The following is a 17,793-nucleotide window of genomic DNA, read 5'->3' as shown; positions in this document are numbered from 1 at the left end:
AAAAAAGAAAAAGATTTAAATCAAGTCTTACTGACTAGTGATTTAAACTGTGATTTAAATCAATTTGATTTAAATCAAATCCACCCTGGGGGCAACCCACTTGAGAGAGCAGACAGGTGCCATTGAAAAGCCACAGATCGTGCTACCTGCAGGGTTCTGCATCTCAAAGGCCCGAACGCCCCCCTGAATGGTCAAGACCACTTTGTCCACCAAGCTGTCAATCCAGAAGGTGTGATCCTCCAGCTGCGCCGCTTCCTTTCTCCTCCTCCGCTGCGACCCCTTGGGGCTGAAGATATTCCCTTTCTGGTGGCGGAAGAGCGTCACCTGGAAAGAGTGAAGCGACGGGGGAAACATGTGAAAAAACGTGTGGTTTGAAGCAGAATGTGTGTTTTTCTGAATGCACAGCACAGCAACTTGAAGGCAGAGTCTTTCACAATGGTTTTTTAAAAATAATTATGAAAATGTCGTTTAAGCCATCACATCGTAGGACAGGCATAGGCAAACGTGGCCCTCCAGATGTTTTGGGACTACAACTCCCATCATCCCTAGCTAACAGAACCAGTGGTCAGGGGTGATGGGAGTTGTAGTCCCAAAACATTTGGAGGGCCACGTTTGCCTATGCCTGTCGTAGGATCAGGTTGGTCATCTCTCTCAAACGACAACAAAATCAGGAGCACGATTCAGCTAACAAAGCCCCGCCAGCAGAAGCCTGCACAAACACTTCCGCTAGCCCAGTGGGGCTTCCCCTGCTCTTCCCACCCCCCATAGAGGGCTGGGAGATGGGTCAGGCAAACCCCAAACAGAGGGGGAGGGGAGGGAGGAGAGGGCAGGCCATCAGGCAAGCAGAAAGGCTTGCACCGATGATCAGTGTAGTGCTACCTAGACTGGGATAGCTCAGTCGGCAGAGCATGAGACTCTGAATCTTGAGGTTTGTGGGTTCGAGCCCCACGTCGGGCAAAAGATTCTTGCACTGCAGGGGGTTGGACTAGATGACTCTCGTGGTCCCTTCCAACTCTATGATTCTTTGCTATATTCCTTCCCGAGGGCTGCAACGTTTAGCTGATCAGTTTAAGTCAGGAGTCAGCAAGCTTTTTCAGCCATGGGCTGGTCCACCATCCCTCAGACTATGTGGTGCGCCAGACTATATTTGGAGGGGGGGAATGAACGAATTCCTATGCCCCACAAATAACCCAGAGATGCATTTTAAATAAAAGCGCACATTCTACTCATGTAAAAACACCAGGCAGGCCCCACAAATAACCCAGAGATGCTTTTTAAAGAAAAGGACACATTCTACTTGTGTAAAAACAGGCTGATTCCCGGACCGTCTGCAGGCCGGATTGAGAAGGCCACTGGTCCGCATCCGGCCCCTGGGCCTTAGGTTGCCTACCCCTAGTTTAAGTAAACCAATTAAAAACATTTTTTCATAAACTAGAAAAGCGTCCTAATGAATAGGCCAGTGGGTTTTATTTTACAATGTTTAAACGAGTACAGTGGTACCTCGGGTTAAGTACTTAATTCGTTCTGGAGGTCCGTTCTTAACCTGAAGCTGTTCTTAACCTGAAGCACCACTTTAGCTAATGGGGCCTCCCGCTGCTGCTGCCACGCCGCCGGAGCACGATTTCTGTTCTCATCCTGAAGCAAAGTTCTTAACCTGAAGCACTATTTCTGGGTTAGCGGAGTCTGAAACCTGAAGCCTATGTAACCTGAGGTACCACTGTCCTTAAAAATAAGCATTCCCCCCTATTTCCCCCTCTCCACCCCCATTACCGAAGAAGTGCTGGATTCACCGATGATTTCCGACACCCTCTGGATGTTCTCGTTGTCCGTAAATATGATCTGGCCACCGGAGCTGTGAGCTAGGCTGATGTAGAGGTTGAATCGGTCTGGGGAAAGTGTTTCCCTTTTCACCCGGGTTCTGGAGGGATCTTCTGTTATTAGGAAGGTCACCTGATGTCAAGTGGAAGTGGGGGGGAGCAGCTTTATACTGGGGGCAGCGCGGACAGATGGTTTCATTGTGTTATTACACAGCCCATTTCGCCCTGGATTTCTACAGAACCGTAACAAAAATTACGCGGTTAGCATTGTGGGTTAAACCACAGAGCCTAGGACTTGCCGATCGGAAGGTCAGTGGTTCAAATCCCCGCGATGGGATGAGCTCCCATTGCTCAGTCCCTGCTCCTGCCAACCTAGCAGTTCGAAAGCACGTCAAAGTGCAAGTAGATAAATAGGTACCCCTCTGGCGGGAAGGTAAACGGTGTTTCCGTGCGCTGCTGTGGTTCGCCAGAAGCGGCTTAGTCATGCTGGCCACATTACCCAGAAGCTGTACGCTGGCTCCCTCCGCCAATAAAGCGAGATGAGCGCCGCAACCCCAGAGTTGGTCACAACTGGACCTAATGGTCAGGGGTCCCTTTACCTTTAACAAAAATTCAGATCCCTTATCAGTGTTTTTCAAAATCGAGCATCATGAAAAGCAAACAGCTCAGCCCACCTTGCATTTCTGTTCCTGGATGAGGGCTTCCACGCTGTTCTTCAGGTGTGCATCTTTAGCGGATGCATCAGTAAAGACGAAGATCTCGGAGTACGGCGGCGAGTTCTGGAGGGCAAGCTGGAGAAGCGGACAAGGGCAGGTGAGATTCCTATCTGTTGAACCAAGGACAGCATTCACCTCCTTGGTGATAAATAACAGCCCAAAAAAACCCCTGGAAGAGCTTACGGCTGGTTGCTTTGGCTCCAACAGGCTCTCCATTTTGTAGGTTCAAGACTGTCAAAAGTACGGGAGTTCCCCTCTCCCTTCTGGTAGCTCGCCGCTAAGAATTAACGAGCATTTGGTAGATGGATAGTCCTTTTATTACAGCGTTATGTTGCAAGCACAAACAGGCAACCCTCTGCAAGGATATCAGTTGCCTACTCAAGACTCCTCCCCACTTCCGCAGCAAGAAGCGTGCCAATGGGAAGTTCCTGTCGACATGCAGAGGGCCGGGAGGCCAGTTGGCAAGCCCCAGCTGTGCCGTCTCCATCCGTCGGCCCGTGCTTTGACGTAAATCAGCGACCCGGACTTCAAAAGCCAGGGCACGCTATTAGCAGAGTGTACTACAGAATAGGCGTGAGGCTTGTGAAGTCATACTATAACTACAGATTTATTAATCATAAATCAGGACAAAGAAGCATGTCGTCTCTCTCTCATGTCGTCTCAGAGAGAACGGGAAAAACAAAAGCTATACACAAACGGAAGTTCCCAGAATACTGTGCTGGGATCTAAACAGACATGTGACATGCAACAATTCCACATTGTCTGTCCCTTAAGGTGGAACGGAATTCTCAACAGTTCCTCCCCCCCCCCCCCCGGTGTCTCCTTTGTTCTCTGACACACTCGGACCTCCGAGTTCGGGGGGGAGGGAGGGGTCCCCCCCCCACTCTCGACTGATGTATCGCCCAGCTGCTCCCTCCCTTCTGGTTGCTTAGCTACTATCTCACAGCTGGGAAGCTCCTCTCTCAACTGTGCAGCTTCTGTGTCTGCCCATTTCTCTGCTTCTGGAAATGCTGGACTCCAGGGGGGGGGGTATTCCCCCTCCTCTTCTTTTAGGAGCTGATCTCCCTGCAATTGCATCTTCCGATCCAGACCAGCCCCTGACAAAGACAAGCACTTACACATTACAAATTAATTATGTGCAAGTGCCCCTTTAAATCCTCTTCTTTAGGAAAATGCCCTAAACTTCTATCTCCTTAGTTATGACATTCACGTGAAGCAGATCAGCCAGAGAAGGTTGACTTCGCCAGATTAAAACTAAAAAAAAATGGGCATGTCTGTCATGGTCTGGTTCACGGGCGATCAAAGTCCCGGCTGGGGACGTCGGGACCGGGGGCAAGATGGTGGGGTGGGAGCAGGAACGGGAGTCCAGAAGCCAGGAGTCAGAAAGCCAAGAGTCTGAGGAGCAGGAAGCAAGGAGTCAAATGCAGCAAGGCAGGGAACCTGTTGCTGTAGCAAAGAGCCGAAGGGAAAATGCTGACCTTATATCCTTTCCCGGCTCTTGCGTCAAGGTGCTGTGAGTTAACAATCGGCCTCACCTGTGAGGCCACGCCTTGCCTATTCAGAACAAACTTAGGACGGCCCCAGTCCTGCAGAGTCCTATTGGTCCCAGGGCCTGGCTCCTGCACGCACACCTGACAATGTCCTTCTCTTTATATGACACCCTAAATCCTCCTCATTCTCTCTCACGTTGTGGCTTGGCTCTGGTCCTAAGAATCACTTCTCTGACCATTTGCCACTGCCAGGCACATTAGCTCTGCACATGCAGTAAGGCTTTGATATAGAGATATATGAACATCAGAAGAGTGTGATGGATCAGGCCAATGGCCCGTCGAGTCCAGCATCCTGTTCTCATAGTGGCCAACCAGATGCCCGCAGGATTCGAGCCCAAGAGCGTTCTTGCCCCTCGCTGTTTCCAGAAACAAGCAGAGACCTACAATTCTCCTTAGAGTATCAAGGTGGTACAATTCCTTTGAGGTTGCAAGTTCACGAAGAGGATTGCAAAATAAACATTGATCTCAGCAGCATTTATCTTACAGTGCCGAGATCTAGAAAATGACACAGACCTTAAAGATATCGCATGGATACTAACCTGAAGTGCAGAAAGGCACATTTCTGGCTCGTCTCCGCCTTTCAGAGGGCTAATGGTGTTGAGGAATTTCCAGAACTCATCCGGGTCGCTGGTCTTATGGACAGGGCCAAACTCTGAAGGGATGAGAGAGAGAAGAGAGAGCATAAATGCCGATTCATGTAGACACATGTCAAATGAATAAATGAAGTGTCTCAATGGAACAACATGGCATCAGAGGCACTATGATTAAAGTTATTTCTTTTTTGACCTGCAACAGCAGATTCGTAAGTGCAAATCTACACATCAACCTGTAGTCTCCAAGGGATGGAAATGCATGTATGAACCAGCATCAACTAACAGGTGTAAGAATTAAACAGCTATAAATAATAATATAATATAATATAATATAATATAATATAATATAATATAATATAATATAATATAATATAATATAATATAATATAATAATATATTTTAAAGGTAAAGGTACCCCTGACCGTTAGGTCCAGTCGTGACTGGCTTAAGCTCAGACTCCATTTTTAAGCTGGACCTAGTATGCCTTTGTAACTTAATTCCCATTTTAAGTCTGCCTGCATCAAGCTACTGTACCTGTCGTTCTTTAAGACTTATTCTGAGTGAGCAGATACTATTTTTGCCTCTTAGAAGACTGTTTGTGTGTGATTGTTATTTTAAGGGGGAGAAAAGGGGGAGATACAGGAAAATCCAGTCTGCCTTAAAGCGTTCTGGATTACCAACACTAAAAGGGTAAACTACCGGTAGCTTCCCTGAGCAGCTGCAAAGGGATGGCACACTGATGAACTCACTAATGTGAGGAAGGAAGGGTAGTATCTAATAAATATATCCTCTCCTAGCATCTAATCAAATGCCAACAGAAGGCAAATATAAGGCCTCCATTATAATGGCACCGCAATAGTTTCCTTATCTGGCTCCTGGCTTCACTGTCACCGAATAAACTGGCTATTCTGTTCTTAGCTGTGCTTTTCCTTATGACGACTTCTTTTGACAGTTTAAGCCTTGTATTCCTGAGGTCTTAATCCTTCCTGGCCTGACATTTACCTGGGCCTATAAACAGATCTTGGACGGCATTTTCTATGCAGCGTTCCCACCTGCCAACTCACATTTAAGCACCACGGAACAGAGTATTCCTCAATCTGAACCCGCTTAGCTGCTGCCTCTTAGCCTGGTGCGAAGAATCTCTGGCCCTTTCAGATGTCGCTGAACTACAGCTCCCATAATCCCTTGCCAATGGCTGTGCTTGCTGGGGCTGATGGGAGCTGTAGTTCAGCAACATCTGGAAGAGTCAGAGGTTTCTCCCAGCTAAAACCCATACAAGTCAGGAAGCTACATAGAAAGACCATCTTCCCCAAAAGTGCCTGCCCAGGTCTTGAAGATCTTTGAGAGAGGCCCTTCTTTCTAGCTGCCAACATCTGAAGGGGGGTTGACAGGAGACAAAGAGGGGGCTTTCTGGTCACCTCATCCCAGGCTCTAGAGGTCCTTTGTCGAGAGAAGCCAGTCTTGCCCAGTCTCCAAGAAGAAGAAGAAGAAGAGTTTGGATTCGATATCCTGCCTTTCATTCCCTTTAAGGAGTCTCAAAGCGGCTATCATTCTCCTTTCCCTTCCTCCCCCACAGCAAACACTCTGTGAGGTGAGTGGGGCTTCAAAAGAAGTGTGACTGGCCCAAGGTCACCCAGCAGCTGCGTGTGGAGGAGCAGAGGCGTGAACCTGGTTCCCCAGATTATGAGACTACTGCTCTTAACCACTACACCACACTGGCTCTCTCCAAGATCCTTGCTCCCTCTAGCAGCAAAACATTTTTATGCAGGCAGAACTTTCTCCAACAAACTGGCATGGTACGGCTCAGCTGACTGTTTTATTGACGTTTCATGTGCCTTATTCTTATGTTAAGACTTTGTACTTTGCATTATACTGCTTTTAATTGCCTTTAAGTGCAATTCACTGAAAAGGTAGGTACGTAGTCTGCTGGGTGCTTTCCAAATCCATCTTTGTCACTAGGGACCCAGTCAACACCTCAGTGGCTAGGAATGCCTTCTGCCAGCTTCAGCTGGATAGCTGGACCACTGTTGTCCACAAGCTGGTACGCTCCAGCCTTGATTACTACAATGCAGTCGACATGGGGCTGCCCTTGAGGTTGGTCTGGAAGCTGCGGCTAGCTGATGCAAAACACAAAAGCTCAACGGCTCACTGGGGCCAACGCATTACTCCACTGTGGGAAGAATTGAACTGGCTGCCAATCAGCTACCAGGCCAAGTTCAAGGTGTTGGTTCTGGGATATAAAGCCCTGTACCAGGGATGCATGAATGAATGCCTCATCCCTTATACCAGCGGTTCTCAACCTGTGGGTCCCCAGATGTTGCTGAACTACAACTCCCATCATCCCTGAGCTCAGGCCTTGCTTTTTCTGGGGGGATACCTCACTCGGTAGAGCATGAGAACTCTTAACCTCAGGGCCATGGGTTCGAGTCTCACGTTGGGCAAAAGGTTCCCACATTTCAGGGGTTGGACTAGATGACCCCTGTGGTCTCTTTTCAACTGTGTGGTTCCGATTCTTTGACCTCCTTTGTGCAAAGCCACTGATCCAGATACGGCCTTTCCTCACATTTAACGAATACAGTGGTACCTCGGGTTACAGACGCTTCAGGTTACAGACTCTGCTAACCCCGCAATAGTACCTCGGGTTAAGAACTTTGCTTCAGGAAGAGAACAGAAATCGTGCTCCGGCAGCGCGGCAGCAGCAGGAGGCCCCATTAGCTAAAGGGGTACCTCAGGTTAAGAACAGTTTCAGGTTAAGAACGGACCTCCAGAACGAATTAAGTTCTTAACCCGAGGTACCACTGTATGTAATATTTAGTTTTAAAAAACACTTCCCTCCCCACTGAAAATGGGCCCTCATCAATATTACTTGCTAAAAATGGGAAAACACAAGAACTACCAACAGTGGAAGATTGGCAGATGAAGATGGTGGACTTTTCGGAGCTAGCTGACCTGACTGGAAGAATCCGCGACCAGAAAGAAGAGGAGTTTCAAGAGGACTGGAGGAAATTCAAGGACTATTTGAATAACTATTGTAATATAAAAAATTAAAAATTACTTGAAAGAAACAAATAGGCCTAGGATTAAATTAAGTTATAATTACGGTTAATAAATGGGATTTAGAATGTTAAGAAAAGTGAATAAGATGGACTATAATTGGAAATTGTTTTAGTTTAATAATGATATTGGAAAGCTGTTACTTTTAATTGCAAGGAAACTCAGAAGGGAGGGATTTGAGGAAGTCAACCAAGATGTTTAAAAGGTTGGATTTGTGAAGAATTAAGTTAGTTGTTATTGTTTATCTGTTTATTGTTTCCCCCCCTTTTTCCCCCCTCTTTCTTCTTTTTTCTTTTTTTCTGTTTTTGTGTATCATCTTGCTTTGTGGTTTGTGTTATCACGGTGCAAAATCTAACAAACATTTATTTTAGAAAATGGGCCCTCATCAACCATCTCACCAGGGTCGTTGAAAGGGACTAAGAGATAGAAATCTGGCTCCTGGAGGGTTCCTCGGCGCGACGTGATGATCTCCCAGGCTTGGCGCTTGGCTGCGCTGATCTCCTCGCCCATGCTTCCAGTGGTGTCCACAACAAAGCTCAGACCTGTAGCTGGACTGATATCCAGTAGCCTGGGAACAAAACAGCAAGAACTGTGGCTTAGTCGTTGTCTCTAGAATTGTCAATGTGGCACCTGTGGGCTCAGTTGCATCAGTGATAAGTCTGTTTTCCCCCTCCCAGAGCCACTAAGGTGCTGGATGAAGGCTCCAGTCTCTTCGGGGGGCACGGGTTTGAATCCCACTGCTGCCAGCAAAATTTATTTTGTTTGGAATAGCTCAGTCGGTAGAGCGATTAATCTCAAGGTTGTGGGTTCAAGCCCTGCCTCAGGCAAAAGAAGTTGTGAGCCCGTAGACCGGGGATTCAATAGTGCCAAAAGGAAAAAGAGTCCCGAGAAGAATGTTGGGATACTGCCAGGGAGATAACGTCCATCTGGCCCCAAGCCGGCTGCCGGACATCCATCTGCCTCCCGTAGTCACGCAGTCACGCAGTATCATTTAGCGACACGAAGCCTTTGGATCCACATTCCTAGGCTGGTGCACACTCTTTCAGCAGACTCCACACAGCAAAAGATGCACAGCAGGAGAGTATATTTACAGTTTATTCAACGTTGGTCAGAACAAAGGAAAAACATGACCGTTCTGAGTCAGTGACTCCGACCGACTGAAATCGAAAGGAAACAGCAAGCATAAACATCCTGTAACAGGAAATACGCAGACTCTGTGACTCACAAGCCTGCTCTCTCTTAAGGTGGAACGGAAATATCCTAACATCCTCCCCCTTTCCGTGTAACCTGTTGTACCTGTGGTTCACTCAATTGCAACCTTTGTACATAAACCTTAAGTTGTTCTTTGTTAACAACCTTAGACAACAGATCAGCAGGAATTTCATTTCCTGCCATGTAGGACACCCGAATCAGTCCTTTCTGAATACACTCTCTTGCACGATGTAGCTTAATCTGCAAGTACTTGGTTCTTTGCTTGCAACTCTCAGAGTTCAGCAAAGCCAAACATGATCTATTGTCTTGATACACTTGTATAGGACATTTCACAAAAACCCCGATGTCCTTAAACAGTTGCATCAACCATTCACAATCCATGAGTGAAAATGACAGAGCATTGAGTTCTGCTTCACAGGAACTTAGGCTCACTGTTGTTTGCTTCTTGCACAACCAGTCAAACAGGCAGTGGTTGTACATGTAGCATACTCCAGAAGTGCTTGTACCATCTGTGGTGTCACTTCCAAAACTTGCATCTGCAAAGATTTCAAGACCTCCAGTCTTCTGACTGGTGAACCTCAGCCTGTAGTGCATAGTCCCTTTCAAATAGCGGGCTATGCGCTTCAGAGCTTTCCAATCCTGAACCGTAGGATTGTTGGCATGTCTGCTAAGCAGATTACAGCTTACAGCTATGTCAGGTCTTGAACATCTGGCAATGAAATTCAGCTTGCCTAGAACGCATCTGTATAGCGTTGTGTCAGAAAACGCTTCAGCAGTACTATCTACCTGGTAACCTGTCACCATCGGTGTGTCTGCTGGGTTTGCATCAACCAAATTCAACCTGGTTAATACATCAGCAATTTTCTGTGTTTGGTGTACCAGAAAATTACCTGCTTGGTCCTTCTCCACCTGCAGAGAAAGATAGTTGGATACCTCACCAAGATCCTTCATGTCAAAGTGCTCCTTCAGCTGAGCTAGGGTGCTTTGGTAAAAAGCCTGATTCTTCCAAAACATCAGAAGATCATCAACAAAACATAAACAATACAGTTTGTTTTGCCCCTCCTCCTTGACAAACACACATGGATCAGCTTTGCCCTGGTGAAAACCTAGAGAAAGCAATGTCTCAGTGAGTTTTGTGTTCCAACACCTGGCACTCTGCTTGAGACCATACAAGGATTTCCGCAATTTACAGACCATTCCCTTCTGTATCTCCATCCCATCAGGTGGAAGCATGAACAGCTCTTCGTTCAAAATCCCGTACAAAAAAGCTGTATTAATGTCGTGGTGGGAAACATGCAGTTTCTCCTCCGCAGCAATCTTGAGCATCAGCCGAATGCTCTCATATTTGACAGTGGGAGAGTAGGTCTCGTGGTAATCCTGTCCTGGTACCTGTGAAAAACCTCTGGCAACCAATCTGGCTTTGTGTCTGACAACCTTGCCATTCTGGTCTGTCTTGGCCTTGAAGACCCATTTGCTGCCAACCAGTCTCATACCTGGGACTACCGGTACCAGTTCCCAAGTTTGGTTCCTGTTCAAGGAATCAACTTCAGCCTTCATGGCATTAAGCCAAGGCTCAGCATCTTTAGAGGTTAACTCCTGAACCTCTTTGAAGCTTGAAGGTTCCCACACCTTCTCTGAGCTACTAAGAACAGCAGTTGCAGTCTTAGCAAACTCATCAGCAAATCTCTTAGGAGGTCTGCCTTTGGTCGCCCTTTCAGACCTACGTACTAGACGCAAGTCTTCTGGACTCATCTCCTCTTTCTTAGGAGAAAAATGACCAATGGTGAACAGTGGTTCTTCCAGTTCATTGTCAGACGCATCAGATGGTCTGACTGAGGCCTTTGCACTCTTGTAGTCTGCTGTGTCATCACTCTCACTGACATCAGCAGCAGCGCCGCCCACTGAACTGGAATCCGAACTCTGACCATCATCATCATCATCATCATCATCCTCATCATCCTCAGCAGCTTCCTCAGCTTTAGCTGCTTGCTTGACATCACCTTCATCCTCCTCTGGGTAACTCTGGAAAATTCCCACATTTTCCCCCCACTTAGGATTGTACTCAACACTCCTTGTGAACTTTATGGATTTAGAGTCAGTCATCCATACCCTGTATGCACCTTTTTCGTACCCCATGAACAAACCATGTGCCCCACGCTTCCCAAGCTTGTTGGTTTGTGGGGTGCGTACCCACATGTCAGAACCAAAAATTCTCATGTGTTTGGTGTTGGGTTTCTTGCCAAACATCTTCTCATAGGGGGTACAACCAATGGGTGATGACAATCTGCGATTAACGGAGTAAACCAGATTCCCTAAAGCCTCCCCCCAAAACTTATCAGGGAGATTGGCATCATGCAACAAGGTTTTCATTCCTTGCAGCAATGTCTGATTTGCTCTCTCCGCAAGCCCATTCATCCATGGCGATCTGGGGGTTGACATGTCATGCTGGATTCCCTTCTCAGTCAGGAAAGCTTCAAACTGCTGAGAAGTGAATTCCCCGCCCCGATCGGTAAAAAGACAGGAAATACGTTTACCGTGAGCATTCTCCAACCAAGCACAGAATGCCTTAAACTTCGGAAACGCTTGCGATTTCTGTTCGAGCAAAAACACATGAATGTACCTAGAAAAAGAATCAATTAGAACCATGAAGAACCTTGCTCCTCCTAAAGAGGGCGTAAGTGGCCCAACCAGGTCTGCGTGCACTAGCTGGTAGGGCTTGGAAGCCTGCCTGCTAGACTCTTTGCCTTTTGGAGCAACCTTCACCTTGTTCTCTGCACAAGATACACACTTCATGTGAAATTTACAGGGTTTGATGTTCAAACCCTCAACCACCTCTGGCATCTTGGCCAGTGCCTTCCAAGAGAGGTGACCAAACCTTCGATGCGCTTCATGAATGCAACCTGCATGAAGAACTTTGTTAGTTTGTGCAACACAACAAGAATCAGCATTAGATACAACAGCAGTGTCCTCATAAGTTATATGGAACAAACCATCCATAAACTTTGCATGCAAATAGTCCTCTTTGCCTTTACTGATGACACAGACGCTCCTCTTGAAGGAAATCTGAAAACCACGTCCAGTAAGCTGCGGGACGCTCAACAAATTGCTTGCAGCTCCAGGAACATACAGAACATTACTGATGGTTGTATGCAAACTTGCAAGTTTCACAGTCCCTTCTCCTGCAATTTGCAACGTCCTTCCATCAGCCAGGTGGATCTCTCCTTCCTGAGGCTTGAAGGAGATAAACAGGTGGCGATCCTTCGAAATATGGCGGCTGGCACCTGAATCGATAATAAACCTGCCTTTGGCTGTTGGAGCAGTCTTTACAGCAAGCAAACCCTTGTTTTCCACTGACTTGGGCTTTTGCAGCTTGCCCCCCTGCTGCTCCTGGCCAGCAGACGTGCCTTTAGCCTTTGGTGAAGCTGTGCCAGCAGACATAGCCTTGTCTTCCACTGGCGTGGGCTTTTGCAGCTTGCCCCCCTGCTTCTGGTCAGCAGACGTGCCTTTAGCCTTTGGTGAAGCAGTGCCAGCTAACAAAGCCTTGTTTTCCACTGGCGCGGGCTCTTCACCCCCCTTCTGCTTCGGGCCATCTGCAGACGCCTGTTTACCTTTGCCTTTCCGGCCTCTGCAAAGGCGATGACCTTGGTTCTCACGAGAAACAGAGCTCTCAGCTGCCGACTCCTTGGCTCCCCCTGGAGGCTGGAATGCTGCCTGGGATGACGTGACGGTCAGCTCCCCCTGCAGCTTGCAACCGGTGCCCTCAGCATCCCTGCATTCACTCGCATTCTGGGAAACAGCCAGGACCTCCGATGCAGTCAAACTCTGGGCTGGGACGACTGACTTGTGTGCTTTCAGCAACGCATACCACATTCCACGTGCAGTGGTGTTGCCAGCCAGCGTCTTAATTTCCTCAAGAGATACGGATAAGACTATTATGTCAATCGCCTTCGAATCATCGGCTTTCCATCTCTCTGTCAGAGGAACTGGGGGGGCCTCACTCACGGTATGCCACACCCTAAACTGACGCAGCAAACTCTCACACCATTTTGCCCAGGTTTCATAATTCTGCCCATGTAACTTCGGTGGACACGGAGCTACTTCTGAGGATTGTAAAAGATCCATCTCAGGTCTTTACGTGAGCCCAAGTCTTTATGCCTTCAAAGACTTATTATCTCGGCAGGCCATTAATCACGATGCCTTTTGGCTCGGCTCCCAGGCCAATTAAGCCTTGCCGGAGTTCAAAGGCTCCTTGTTGAGATAAACAGAAAAGCCTCCGCTCTCGCTGCTTTCGCTTTTCACATACCTCTCAAACGCAGTCTGTTGCAGCTTTACTCTCCTGTAGGTGCTGTGAATCTGGGCCCGAAACCTTGTTGTTGGGATACTGCCAGGGAGATAACGTCCATCTGGCCCCAAGCCGGCTGCCGGACATCCATCTGCCTCCCGTAGTCACGCAGTCACGCAGTATCATTTAGCGACACGAAGCCTTTGGATCCACATTCCTAGGCTGGTGCACACTCTTTCAGCAGACTCCACACAGCAAAAGATGCACAGCAGGAGAGTATATTTACAGTTTATTCAACGTTGGTCAGAACAAAGGAAAAACATGACCGTTCTGAGTCAGTGACTCCGACCGACTGAAATCGAAAGGAAACAGCAAGCATAAACATCCTGTAACAGGAAATACGCAGACTCTGTGACTCACAAGCCTGCTCTCTCTTAAGGTGGAACGGAAATATCCTAACAAAGAAAAAGGTGTCAGGAGAAACATCAACATCAGTTTGATCAGACATCTTTGGCTGCACATTTCTGCATTTCTACCCCTTGGCACCAAAGACAGAGAACCCTACTACCTCAAATGCAAATTCATGACGTACAGCCGTCAATGTTAATTATTCACTTGGAGTTGACGAAGGGTTGGGAGCATTTTAATGGACTGAGGAGAAAGAGAGGGGGCGGGAATGCAGTAATGTTTGGCTTACTTTCAGTTGCTGTATTCCCTCACATTGTTTTAAAGATCATAAATATTACATTTATCCCTCGCCCTTTCTCCCAAAGGATCCCGGTTTTATTGATGATTTGTTCGCTGTGTTTAAGCACGACGTTCTACAAGTTGTCGTCATCTGTTGTTTGGGATTCATTTGAATGGGAAGCGGCAAAGAAATCCATCAATCGCAGACAGACAGACGTGAGCGCAGCAAGAAGCATTATGTATACACAGGCTTGTGGAACCAGCAGCGTTACCTCATGAACGGCTTGCTCTTTATTTCCTGCCAGAGCTTCTCCAGGAAGTGTACTGAGGCCTCCTGGGCCACGGCAGCGGCTTCCCTGTGCAGGTAATTGTGAGGCGAGAACAAGAACGACGAGCTGTCCTTATTGATACCACCCCGAGGCTCCCTGTGGCGGCTGTCGTCAAATCTCCCGCCATGGCTGCACTTTCCTGGAAGACAGGGAAATAAGCAAACAGAAAATAAAATAAATAAATAAATAATAATAATAATAATAATAATAATAATAATAATAATAATAATTATAATTTATTTGTACCCCACCCATCTGGCTGGGTTTCCTCAGCCATTCTGGGCGGCTTCCACCAACAAAGATTAAAAATACATTAAAATGTCACACATTAAAAACTTCCCTAAACAGGGCTGAAAGAGAGAGAAAATAAGACCGCCAACCCAACTGAAATTGGTGGAGCAAGAGAGAATTGCTTAAAAGGGCCATCATCTACTGCACGGCACACCAAAAAGCCCCATTTGCCACCAGATCACTTAGTATAATAAAAAACAGAATTGCCAACCAACCAACAAGGAACTTTCACAGGCCCAGACAGAATTCCATCTTTTTAGATAACTGTGGCAGTAAAAAAGGGGAACGTATGAACCTAAGTTGAACCCTGCTAGTGGCCGGCCTAAGCCCAGCATCCTGCTCTCACAGTGACCAACCTGATCTCAGGCACTTTACACCTGCAAAAAAGGTTAATATTGATACACCGGAAGGACAAAAAAATATAGCTTCCTTTGATCCATAGAGAGACGACAACCCTTGAACAGATTGCTTTTCAATGAAGATCATGCATTGGCAGATTTAATGGTATTTGGGAAGTATTTATCGAACCCATAGTTCGACTCCTGAACTGACGTATAAACAAAGGATATGATAAGTCTATAATAATAATAAATTATTATTTCTACCCTGCCCATCTGGCTGAGTTTCCCCAGCCACTCTGGGCGGCTCCCAACAGAATATTAAAAAACTATCAAACATTAAAAACTTCCCTAAACAGGGCTGCCTTCAGATGTCTTCTAAAAGTCAAGTATGTTATGTACTGAAGTTCTCACCCTCGGCCAGCAGGGGGATACTGTAGATAGTTCAGGTCCACATATGCAAATAAGGGAACGAAAGTAACATTCAGTGATTGGATAGTTACAGAAAATGGTTACTGTTGCGTTCTAGTGGAGCGCTCTATAAGCAGGCTGGCTGAACCCTTCAGTTCAGTTCTGTTCAGGCCGGTGAATAAACAAGAGCTGTTTGAAGAATCGCTGTGTCGTCTGATATGTTCACCCACAACTTAACAAAGTAGTTGTTTATTTCCTTGACATCTGGTGGAAGGGCGGGTGCCACCACCGAGAAGGCCCTCTGCCTGCTTCCCTGTAACCTCACTTCTCGCAGGGAGGCAATCGCCAGAAGGCCCTCGGAGCTAGACCTCAGCGTCTATGTTGATATACATGACATAGTTTTGGAGCCCTAATTACATTCTAACGGTATTTTGTTATGGTTATCCTCCTCCTTCTCTTTTTCATTTGTAAGGTTTTCAATAAAATATAAATGGGGGGGGGAGGGGGGAAACAACAACAATGACCTACAACCTGTCCATGGGAAACCTGTAAGCAGCTCATGAATCATAGAATCTTAGAATCATAGAATCATAGAGTTGGAAGAGACCAGAAGGGCCATCGAGTCCAACCCCCTGCCAAGCAGGAAACACCATCAGAGCACTCCTGACATATGGTTGTCAAGCCTCTGCTTAAAGACCTCCAAAGAAGGAGACTCCACCACACTCCTTGGCAGCAAATTCCACTGTCGAACAGCTCTTACTGTCAGGAAGTTCTTCCTAATGTTTAGGTGGAATCTTCTTGTAGTTTGGATCCATTGCTCCGTGTCCGCTTCTCTGGAGCAGCAGGAAACAACCTTTCTCCCTCCTCTATGTGACATCCTTTTATATATTTGAACATGGCTATCATATCACCCCTTAACCTCCTCTTCTCCAGGCTAAACATGCCCAGCTCCCTTAGCCTTTCCTCATAAGGCATCGTTTCCAGGCCTTTGACCATTTTGGTTGCCCTCCTCTGGACACGTTCCTCTGGACACTCCTCTGGACACATGAGCACAACAGCTCCTCTCCCTGCCTGCTGTTTGCAGCACCTAGTATCCAGAGGTTTACTGCCTCCAACCGTGAAGGGAGAACATGCCATTGTGGTTGGCAGCCATTGATAAGCATCACTGACACCTACAAGAGAGAATCCCATAGTTTAACTACACACTGTGTGAAGGAAGCCCTGCCTTACGTCTGCCCCAAATCTTCCAACATTCAGCTTCACCGCGTGTTCCCCAGCGGTGTAAAGTGTTCGGTGTTTTGAACTGCCATTTCCCTATAATGTATACTTATTATTCAGACAGTGATACCCTTCGGGGGCACAGAAGAATCCTGTCGCTCTTTGCGAATGTTCCTTTGAAAAGCTGGTCCTTGTCTTGAGGGCAGGGGGTGGGGTGGGAACAGACGTTTTCCACATGCCCAAAAGCAACAAAGAGAAAAAGGAAAACAAAAAAGTTGCTAGTTCCCACCATGAAGGCAACACACCTTTGCACACTCTCCGGACACCAAGCTGAACTTGACAGAATGTTTAAATGCAAAAGTTGGCAGCCTTATGAATTAAAAAAACAAAACAAGAAGAAGCTGTCAGAGTGGGGCAGGAAAGAAAAACCAATCCCGTGAGAAGAAACCTGAGAGAAAAAGCGCTTCTCTAAAACGAATTTCCATTAAATTCTAAAGGGTTTCAGTGTGAGCTGCTGGAAGACGCAGGAGGAATACAAATGAAGAAGAACAAAGCCCTGTGAGTCTTTAGTACTAAACACACAGACACAAAACCCCAGGCCTCAAACAGAGCCTCCCGCTGTATTCTGGCAACAAAAGCATACCGATGGGCTTTTCAGGTTGGGCGCCATAGAAACCGGTGGTCAAAAGCCCCTTCTCAAGGAGACCTTCCAAGAGGTTTCCCCGACACGTCCAGTCAGAGCAGTCCGTGCAGGTTCGTACGCCGGCTGGAGGGGAGCAGGAGAGAAAGCCTACTTATTTTATTCTACTTATTTATTATTTTATTTTACGCAAAGCAAAGCTCTGAACAATTTACCCAAAAGGTTGTCAAGCAAAAACAGCAGGCATTAAATTAGTAAAATGTAGATAAAAATCAATCAATTTTAAGAACAAAGCAATGTGTCTGGATAAGCCTGCCTCAACAAATCCTAACAGGGGGTCTGCTGCAAGGGCTGGAGCAGGCATAGGCAAACTCAGCCCTCCAGATGTTTTTGAGACTACAATTCCCATCATCCCTGACCACTGGTCCTGTTAGCTAGGGATGATGGGAGTTGTAGTCCCAAAACATCTGGAGGGCCGAGTTTGCCTATGCCTGGGCTGGAGCTTGAGAGTGAATTCCTGAGTCTTTACAGAGAGCAGCGGATGATGGGGGCAGCAACTAAAAGGCCCCGAGGCCTGGACACCTCAGGTGGCATGGATATCCCTGGGTCCTCCAAGGCTGGTTCTGGACACCACAGCATCCGTTCTTATGCTTGG

General features: G+C 47.0%; 1 protein-coding gene across 7 annotated transcripts in view; it reads right to left on the bottom strand.

The window, feature by feature from the left end:
* Positions 1–17,793, bottom strand: part of VWA7 (von Willebrand factor A domain containing 7) — a 41,294-nt gene that overhangs the window by 10,146 nt on the left and 13,355 nt on the right. For 6 of the 7 annotated variants that reach the window (XM_077921065.1, XM_077921074.1, XM_077921050.1 and 3 more), the window contains 7 exons: positions 17,142–17,288; positions 14,184–14,379; positions 8,129–8,298; positions 4,623–4,735; positions 2,492–2,608; positions 1,771–1,950; positions 147–324 (listed from right to left, as the gene is read on the bottom strand). In XM_077921065.1, coding sequence (XP_077777191.1) covers positions 147–324; positions 1,771–1,950; positions 2,492–2,608; positions 4,623–4,735; positions 8,129–8,298; positions 14,184–14,379; positions 17,142–17,288 — 1,101 coding nt within the window. The remainder of the gene's footprint in view (positions 1–146; positions 325–1,770; positions 1,951–2,491; positions 2,609–4,622; positions 4,736–8,128; positions 8,299–14,183; positions 14,380–17,141; positions 17,289–17,793) is intronic. The other variant, XM_077921068.1, reaches the window with a different exon arrangement.

The sequence above is a fragment of the Podarcis muralis genome, chromosome 2 (assembly GCF_964188315.1).
Source record: "Podarcis muralis chromosome 2, rPodMur119.hap1.1, whole genome shotgun sequence".
In the NCBI taxonomy this organism is placed as follows: Eukaryota; Metazoa; Chordata; class Lepidosauria; order Squamata; family Lacertidae; genus Podarcis; species Podarcis muralis.
This window is presented reverse-complemented; position numbering and strand designations above follow the sequence as displayed.